The sequence below is a fragment of the Podarcis vaucheri genome, assembly GCF_965113315.1.
Source record: "Podarcis vaucheri genome assembly, chromosome: 18".
Lineage (NCBI taxonomy): Eukaryota > Metazoa > Chordata > Lepidosauria > Squamata > Lacertidae > Podarcis > Podarcis vaucheri.
This window is the reverse complement of record NC_138756.1, coordinates 1,482,824-1,492,552: the sequence shown is the minus strand read 5'-3', so window position 1 is coordinate 1,492,552 and position 9,729 is coordinate 1,482,824. Positions and strand designations below refer to the sequence as shown.

Here is a 9,729-nt window from a genome sequence, read left to right as displayed (position 1 = left end):
CATTTCCTGCAAGACAGGAGCAGTTGAGAAGCTCCTTTCTGCCTTCCAGGGGGCAGGAAGAGCCCTTTAGCTCATGCCAAAAATGGCACTTGCTATTCAAAGTGGGGGGGGGAGCCCTTTGCCCTGCTGGGGCAGGCTCTTTGGGGACCCTCCCATACAGAGACCAGAATTGGATTTGAACCCAGAACCTTCCACTGCCTTTCATGAAATTGAAACCTCTTGCTTGTCCCACACAAGGTAGTCTTGCTCTTTGTGGAAAGAATATGCCCAGGCCCTTCCATACCCTCCAACATTTCTCCGATGAAAATATGGATGTCCTATTGCATAATAATAATAATAATTTTACTAGTTGCCATGGTCAGTTTGGATAGCTTCCAACATATATGAAAACATAATAAAATTTTAAATATTAAAAAACTTCCCTTTACAGGGCTGCCTTCAGATGTCTTCTAAAGGTTGTATAGTTACTCCTCGGCTCGGGGGTCGCATAACTCCAGCCCTCCCACATTTCTCTGATGAAAATAGGGACATCCTAAGGAAAAGCGGGACATTCTGGGATCAAACCAGAAACTGGAGCAGCTTCTGGAGGCACCTGAAGAATCTTTGCAAAACTAGCTGAGGTTGCAAACCAAATCTTCTCATGGGGGACTTTCTCTCTTCCTCCCTCCTTCCTCGTGCTCTTTCAAAGCTGACTTTGAGGTGCAGGGGTTAGAGCTTGCCTTAATGCCGTGGCCCCCACTGCAGTGGGGGGGGGAGCAACATTGTGTAAGGTGGTGGGGAGCTTTTTCAGCTCCCCCCGCTGTCAGGCCGTGGTGTCCTGTGCGGCACATGCAACATTTCTGAATGGGGCCCTTTGTCCTTCGCGGGGAAAGCTGTTCCCTGGCAGAAGCCCTGTGGATGGGGAGGGGAGCCCAGTGAAGGTCTCCTTTGTCTAGGGCTGTGTAGGAGGGGAGAGAGCTTTTTCCGAAGAAAGGCAGGCTTGTGTGTGTGTGTGTGTGAGTGTGTGTGTCTCAGCGCCTCTGGACCCCTGCATGGTGGTTTGGAAACAATGGCCGGACTCTGAACGGCCTGAACAAAGGCGATAGGGCCGCTGACCCCATTCCATTCTTTTATTTCCCCCTCTCCCCACCCCCTGCATCACTCTTGGGGTTTGGCAGCAAGAAGTGGGGGCTATTTTCCTCCCCAGCTGGTTCTCTGGACGTGCTTTGAAACCTGGAAGAGGCTGACCAGCCTCTTCGCACAGCAGTTGTAGAATCAGAGTTGGAAGGGACCCTCAGCGGTCATCTAGTCCAAGCCACGTCCAAAATGTGCCAGTTGATGGGCATTGCCATTCCAATCGTGTGTTTGTGCTGTGTCTTGTGATGGGTTATGTGGGGTGGGGCTTACCTGCCCCTCCCCATATTTTATTCAAGTTGGCACCACTGCTTCCAACTCCTCCTCCCTCCCCGTCACTTTTCCTCTAGTGCTGTGTCTCTTTAGAGTGTTTAAACTGTTCTGGGTGCCTCTTTTGGGGGTGGGGGCCGAAGAGCCGCATGATAAAAAAGTTATACATAATAATGAAATAATGAACAAGTGAAACCTGGCTCTGGATGACCAGGGTTTGAATGCAGAAGGGCAATAACAGAGGGGCTAGCGCAGCTGCTTGGCATGCAGAAGGCGCCAGGTCTGGCCTGCAGCATTGCTAGGTTGGCTGGGAGAGACTGCCACCCAGTGTGGACAACGCTGAAGTAGGTGAAACTCCGTAGAAGGCAAGTTCCTGTGTTCTTCATTTATTTAGAAGCATGAAGACTGCAAACTTAGTTTATTTTCAAGAAGAGGCCCATAGCTCAGTGGCAGAAGGTCCTAGGTTGACTGCATCTCCAGACCCCCACTTGAAACCCTGGACAGCTGCTGCCAGTCAGTGTGGACAACACTGACCTCAGTCAACACCTCTGATTCAATGCAAGGCAAACTAAACCCCCAGCTTAAGCCATGAAGTTCAGTGCAGGTTTTCTCAGCTTGACCCACCTCACAGGGTCGTTGTGAATCCAAAAATTGGGGTGGGGAGAAGCCATCTTGAGCTCCTGGGAGTACCGTATTTTTCGTCCTATAAGGCGCACCGGCCCATAGGATGCACCTCATTTTTTGGGGGGGAAATGAATTTTAAAAAATTATCCCCCCCCCCCAGCCCTGGCTGCCGCCCCAAGCCTTGCGCTCACCTGCCCGAAGCAGGGGAAGCCCTCTGGAGGGCTCCCCGTGCTTCGGGTGACAGGCTGCTGCCCCAAGCCTCGCGCACCCGGCAGGACCTCCTGCCGGGCGCGTGAGGCTTGCAGACACTCACGGGGGCTGCAGGCTGCTGCCCACAAGCCTAGACAGCCCTGCGGGAACTCCCACCGGGCTTGCAAGGCTTGTGGATGTGTTCCTGAAGCCTGGAGAGCGAGAGGGTCGGTGTGCATCGACCCCTCTCGCTCTCCAAGCTTCAGCAAAAGCCTGCATTTGCCCCATAGGACGCACACACATTCCCCCTTCATTTTGGGAGGGGAAAAAGTGCGTCCTATGGGGCGAAAAATACGGTAAATCTGGAGCATAAATGTGGTACCACTTTTGGGTCAAAAAATGCAACCATATTATTTATACCATTAAATACAATAATATTATATCGAACAATACAGTTTACAAATTATAAGCAGTATCTGGGATTTTCCACCATAACAAATCCCAGATACCTATATCAACAGTATATTTTATAAAATATGTTGTTATTGATAAATCCCAGACATCTAGTTTAGAAATCATAGCGACTCCCAGATGCCTATCATCTGTCTGTCTTTTAAATGTTTTTTTAATAAACATTGTTGAGAGAGAGATCTGGGATTGGCTGACAACAATATTAGATGGAAGGTGGTATCTGGGAGGGGCTATAGTTTGCAAAACTGATACCTGGGAGCCGCCCTTAGTTACAAAATATTTGACCAATTATTAGACAGCAAATCCCAGATGCCTGGCAGACAGAAGATAGGCATCTGGGATATGCTGTTTTATAACTAGTCAAATTATAGAGAGAGAGATACTCGGGATTTGCTAGGGAAAATATTTTTTATATCCGGCATTTGTTAAGTCAGTTACCTGTATTAGGTATCTGAGAGGGGCTATAATTTGCAAAACTGATACCTGGGATTTGCTATCATTAACATTTTTTTGTTAAATCGTTTTTATTAAATCATCCAATTAACATATCAAATCATAATCTAGTAGAAATAACTTGGATGATAATTTGGTCTTTTTTATAGTTTTTTTTAATCATTAACCTTTTCTGACCATTTCTAAGACCCCAACCCCCCAGGTACCTGCGGAGCCTCCCTCCCCCCCCCCCGCTCATGGGGCTAAAGTTGGCTGAGGGCGAGCACTCCGAATTGGGGTGCTCAAACTCGCACGGGGACACCAGGCAGAGGTCCACATCATGGGGTGAGTCAGGGAGTGGCTGTCCAAGCACTGGGCGTGAAGCGGGTGGCAGGGCCGGACGGGCAAGGATAGGCCACCTTTGCCCACGTCCGGCTCTGGGGTGAGTCCCCCCGGGCGGGCGTTCTCTTTTTTTTTAAAAAAAGATATTTATTAAAGTTTTTAAAAATATAACAATGAAACAGAAAAATAAAAAAACAAAATACAAAATACAACATAAAAACAGTTAAAAAACAGATAATTTTCCATAACATATCTTCCTTACACTTATTTCCCCAGACCTCCTCATACCTCCCTTCTTTGTATTCCACTTCAATTTGTTAGTTCAGCAAATCCTTACCATTAAGCTTTTACCCATTTGTAAACCTTTTTTTCGTATCTCCTAAAGCATTACAGCTGGAAACCCCTTAGTTTCTATCCAACATCCTTCTAGCATTCATTAATTTTACAATATTTCTGTAAATAGTCTTTAAATTTCTTCCAGTCTTCTTTCATTATCTCTTCTCCCTGGTCTCGGATTCTGCCAGTCATTTCTGCCAATTCCATGTAGTCGATCACCTTCACCTGCCACTCTTCCAGGGTGGGTAAATCTTGTGTCTTCCAATACTCTGCAATGAGTATTCTTGCTGCTGTTGTAGCGTACATAAAAAAAGTTCTATCCTTCTTTGGCACCAATTGGCCGACTATGCCCAGGAGATTCAATGCCCAGGAGATTCAATGCAAGGCAAACTAAACCCCCAGCTTAAGCCATGAAGTTCAGTGCAGGTTTTCTCAGCTTGCCCCACCTCACAGGGTCGTTGTGAATCCAAAAATTGGGGTGGGAAGAAGCCATCTTGAGCTCCTAGGAGTAAATCTGGAGCATAAATGTGGTACCACTTTTGGATCGAAAAGTGCAACCATATTATTTATATCATTAAATACAATAATATTATTATATCGAACAATACAGTTTACAAATTATAAGCAGTATCTGGGATTTTCCACCATAACAAATCCCAGATACCTATATCAACAGTATATTTTATAAAATATGTTGTTATTGATAAATCCCAGACATCTAGTTTAGAAATCATAGCGACTCCCAGATGCCTATCATCTGTCTGTCTTTTAAATGTTTTTTTAATAAACATTGTTGAGAGAGACATCTGGGATTGGCTGACAACAATATTAGATGGAAGGTGGTATCTGGGAGGGGCTATAGTTTGCAAAACTGATACCTGGGAGCCGCCCTTAGTTACAAAATATTTGACCAATTATTAGACAGCAAATCCCAGATGCCTGTCTTCTGTCTGGCAGATATATAACTGGTCAAATTAGAGAGAGAGAGATACTCGGGATTTGCTAGGGAAAATATTTTTTATATCCGGCATTTGTTAAGTCAGTTACCTGTATTAGGTATCTGAGAGGGCTATAATTTGCAAATCTGATACCTGGGATTTGCTATCCATTAACATTATTTTTTTGTTAAATCATTTTAATTAAATCATCCAATTAACATATCAAATCATAATCCAGTAGAAATAATTTGGATGATAATTTGGTCTTTTTTATAGTTTTTTTTATCACTAACCTTTTCTGACCATTTCTAAGACCCCCGCCCCCCAGGTACCTGCGGAGCCTCCCCCCCCCCCCGCCGGCCGCCCCTCTTTCCCTCCCCGAGGCGGGCGCGCGCGCGGGCGGGCGAGTGCGCGCCAGGCCGGCCCTCCAGCTGCGCGCATCTGGCGGGGGCGCGCGGGCGCTGCGGCAGCGCTTCTCGGCGGGGCGGCGAGGAGGATGGCGGCGGCGGCGGCGCCGGGCTACGAGGCGCTGGTGCGGCGCGGCTACGCGAGCCTGGCCGGGGCGCTGCGGAGCTGCTCGGGCTGCGGCTGGGAGCTGGCCCGCCGGACCTGGGCCGAGAGCGCGCGGCTGGCCTGGAGCGAGGCGCTGCTCTGCCTGCTGGGCGCCGTCGGCTGGACCGTCGCCCGCCGAGCCGCCACCCGCCGCCTCTTTCGGGTTCGTGGCTCCTGGCAAGGGTTAAGCTGGTCCATGGCTTTGATTTGGGGGGGGGAGAGGCTGAAACCCATCAGTGACTCGTCTTTTTATGCGGGGAGGGGGAGAACGTGGCTTTGCGCTGCAGGGGTTAAACCCACCCTTGACTTTTATTGGGGGGGGGAGAGAATATAGCTTTGCTTTGAAGGGGCTAAACTGGCCTAATATTTTGGGCTGGGGGTGGCTTTCCAATGCATTCCAACAGTGAAATCGGTGCCCGCCTCGTTTCTCCTGTGTGGGTGGGGGAATTAACTTTGCATTGCAAATGTTACATTGGCTCTTGGCTTATGGGGGGGGGCTGGTTTTGCATTGCAAGGGCTGCACTGGTCCTTTCATTTTTTGGCGTGGGGATGATATGGCTTTGTACCGCAAGGGTCAAATTGGCTATTGCACACTGTCTTCTTTTGGTGAGGGGGGAAGAATCTGATTTTGCACTTCAGGGCTGTAAAACTGGTCATTTTAAAAACCCCTCTTTTTGAGCAGCGGTGGGGAGTGAGATGGCTTTGCACTGCAGGGAGGGTTAATAACCATCACCTTTGAGGAAGAATCTGGTGCATGTGGTGGGAAAAATGAAATCCACGGTGGAAATGGGTCAGTGCATTGCCTCCAGAAAAAGGAGCATCTCGTTTGTGCATTGATGGAGTGCGTAAAATTGGTCAGATCATTGCATGGAGGGGAACTACGTTTGTACGTGTATGGGGGGGGGGCACAACCAAGAAATCTATTTTGCTGTGGTGGAATAAAACGGTCTTTGCATTATATCCAGAGAGGCAAGTGAAATGTGCCATTGTAATTTGGGGGGGGGGTGCAATGAGGGGCAGGTGAAAGTGTTTGGTCCTTTGCATTGCCAAGGGTGGGGAGGAATCAGTCATTGTGTTGTATTCTTGGGGAACAGGGTGGCCTTGAAAATTGTGCTCTCTCTGTGTGTCAAAACATGTCGTCACATCTTTCTGCCGGGTGCGAAATCCGCATCCTTGACATGGCATTTTTTGCAGCAAAACTTGGCGTTGTCTGTGAGGTGGCGCTGGAACGGGGCCTTGAAGTCTTGTGGCTTGAAGCTTGTTGTTGGGTACCTATGGGGGGCGGGGAGGCAGGGATGCAAAATTTGCAGGGAACGAGAAGTCTTATTTGTTGTGAGTTGGCTAGCTTTTTAAAAAACCCAGTTTTAGGAGTGTGTGTTCAGATTCGAAGATGGCATCTGATGTTAGATTCATCCTCAGAGTAGACTGACCAAAGTGGATGGACGTGACCAACTCAGTGGGACTGGGGGGGGGGCCTCCAAAATATACATTTCATAAATGTGTGCATCTCTTGGGGGGGGACAACTGGGGCATATAGGAATTTCTTCCTCTTCTTCTTCTTTTTAAAGCTCTGCATGTTAGAATAATAGAATCATAGAACTGCAGAGTGGGAAGGGACCCCAGGGGTCATCCAGCCCAACCCCCTGCAATGCAGGAATCTCAGCTCAAGCATCTGTGACAGATGGCCCCCAACCTCTGCTTAAAAACCTCCCAGGTCCATCACCTCTCGTGGGAGTCTGTTCCATTGCTGAACGGCTCTTACAGTCATAAAGTTTTCCCGAATGTTTAGTTGGAATCTCCTTTCCTGTAACTTGAAGCCACTGGTTTGAGTCCTACCTTCAAGAGTAGAAGACAAGATTGGTCCATCTTCCATGTGACAGCCCTTGAGATATAGGAAAATGGCTCTCCCATCTCCTCTTTTCCAGGCTAAACATACCCAGCTCCTCATCAGGCTTGGTTTCCAGACCCTTGATCATCTTGGTCTCCCTCCTCTGCACACCTTCCAGCTTGTCAACATCCTTCTTAAATTGTGGTGCCCAGAATTGGACACATTATTCTGACCAAGGCAGAATAGAGTGGCACTATTCCTTCCCTTGACCTGGACACTGGACTTCTGTTGATGCAGCCTAGAATAGCATTAGCCTTTTTGCTGCTGCATCACACTGTGGACTCATGTTAAGCTGGTGGTCCAATAAGACTCCTGTTGAAATACTTCTTTTATTTAAATGATATTTTATTAAATGTTCAAAAGTTTAACATATGCACTCCAATATGTAATACATTTTTCTTTTCTTTTGTCAACTTCCCACCCCATTTCAGTTGTGTTTTTATTTCTCCCCCTCTGCTGTGCCCTGTCTTCTGTCTCTTATACTATAACAGCAATAAAATCGTTTCTAATTCCTCCCATTGCTCATACTTCAAATCCTGATCATGAGTTCATCATACTATAGTATTTCTTTAGAGAAAAGCCTTCGATTGCGTGTTGAAAGCTTTCACAAGTACTGGATACATTGATAAGATACTCCCTAATGTCATCATTGGTTTGGATTTTAGAAAGGAACATCGCTCAGTGGGTAGAGCAGGAGACTCCTGATCTCAGGGTTGTAGGTTTGAGCCCCACATAGGGCAAAAGATTCCTGCATTGTTGGACTAGATGACCCTCAGGGTCCCTTCCAAATCTATGATTCTACGGTCCCTCATGTTGAGTCAGGCCATCTAGCTCAGTATCTTTGACTCTGGGGTTGAGGAGATGATGGGGATGGAACCTGGGACCTTCTGATTTCAAAGCAGGTGTCCTGGTTCTGAGTTGCAGCCATTCCCTGTGAGTTACTGTCTTTAGATGCCAAGAGAGGTAAGGATCTGGTCCTCATGGTTCAGCGTAAAGGGCCAGTTTAAACAGGAATGTAGAGAGCTTCCTTACACTTACCAGATAACCGTTGTGAGAACAGGATACTGGACTAGATTCCCCCACCCCTGACCTGATCCAACGGCTGCAGGACCCAGTCTTAGGTTCTTAAGAAGTTCAGAAGAGCCTCCTGCATCAGGCCAGGGACCCACCTGCTCCTGCCGATCAGACACCTGTGGGAATCCTGCAAGCAGAATGCGAGCTCCACAGCGCTCAGCCGTCCTGTGCTTTGCAGTAAAAATTCGGAAGGCATTGTCATTCCCAACTGCAGAGGTTGAGCAGATCCTTCATGGGGAGCAGCCATCAAAAGCCATTCCAGAATGCGGCTGCCAGACTGGTATCCTCACTTTTCACAGCTGTAGCCTGTAGGTGGTGCATGCTCTGGTTATCTCCCGATTGGCCTACTGCAATGCGCTCTCCGTGGGGCTACCTTGGAAGGTGACTCAGAAACTGCAACTAACTCAGAATGAGGCAGCTAGACTGGTGACTGGGACCATATAACCTAAAGGATCTTCCCTGGCTCCCAGTATGTTTCCGAGCACAATTCAAAGTGTTGGTGCTGACCTTTAAAGGCCTAAATGGCCTCAGCCCAGTATACCTGAAGGAGTGTCTCCACCTCCATCGTTCTGCCTGGACACTGAGGTCCAGCTCCGAGGGCCTTCTGGCGGTTCCCTCACTGTGAGAAGCGAGGTTACAGGGAACCAGGCAGAGGGCCTTCTCGGTAGTGGCACCTGCCCTATGGAACGCCCTCCTAGCAGATGTCAAGGAAATAACTATCTAATGTATAGAAGACGTCTGAAGGCAGCCCTGTATAGGGAATATTTTTTATATGTTGGAAGCTGCTCAGAGTGGCTGGGGCAACCCAGTCAGATGGACGGGGTACAAATAATAAAATGATTATGTTGTTGTTATTCATGAATTAGCTCAATTCTCTTTTATTTATTTATTTTTTATAAAATTTTTATTAGTTTTACAAAAGTTTTTATAACAAACAAACATAAAAGAAAAACAAACAAACAAACAAATATAATTTCAAAATATCCTTTCATAGACTTCTTTCCTCGGACTTCCCCATACCTCCCCTTTCTGCATCCTCATGTCCAAATTTTATAGCAACTTATAAATGTTCTTTCCCATCCTAATTCATCATAGTCCTTTCTTAATCTGATCTTATATTACTGCAACCCTTTCTCTCTGTAAAATCTCGACATTCTAAGCTTCATCAAGTTTATAATAGTTCTTAAGATAAATCTTGAATTTCTTCCAGTCTTCTTCCGCAGTCTCCTTTCCCTGGTCACGAATTCTGCTCGTCATTTCCGCCAATGTCATATAGTCAATCACTTTCATCTGCCATTCTTCCAAGGTGGGTAAATCTTGTGTCTTCCAATACTTTGCGATCAATATTCTTGCTGCTGTTGTTGCATACATGAAAAAAGTTCTATCCTTTTTTGGCACCAATTGGCCGACAATGCCCAAGAGAAAGGCCTCTGGTTTCTTAAGGAAGGTATATTTAAATACCTTTTTCATTTCATTATATATCATCTCCCAGAAAGCCTT

General features: G+C 46.9%; 1 protein-coding gene across 1 annotated transcript in view; it reads left to right on the top strand.

Annotated features, from left to right (window-relative positions):
- Positions 1 to 5,211: 5,211 nt before the first annotated feature.
- CERS1 (ceramide synthase 1) overlaps positions 5,212 to 9,729 on the top strand; it is a gene marked incomplete at its 5' end in the record, with an annotated part of 30,862 nt that continues 26,344 nt past the window's right edge. Inside the window, one exon of the mRNA XM_082207013.1 lies at positions 5,212 to 5,430. Within this exon, the coding sequence (XP_082063139.1) occupies positions 5,212 to 5,430 (219 nt within the window). The remainder of the gene's footprint in view (positions 5,431 to 9,729) is intronic.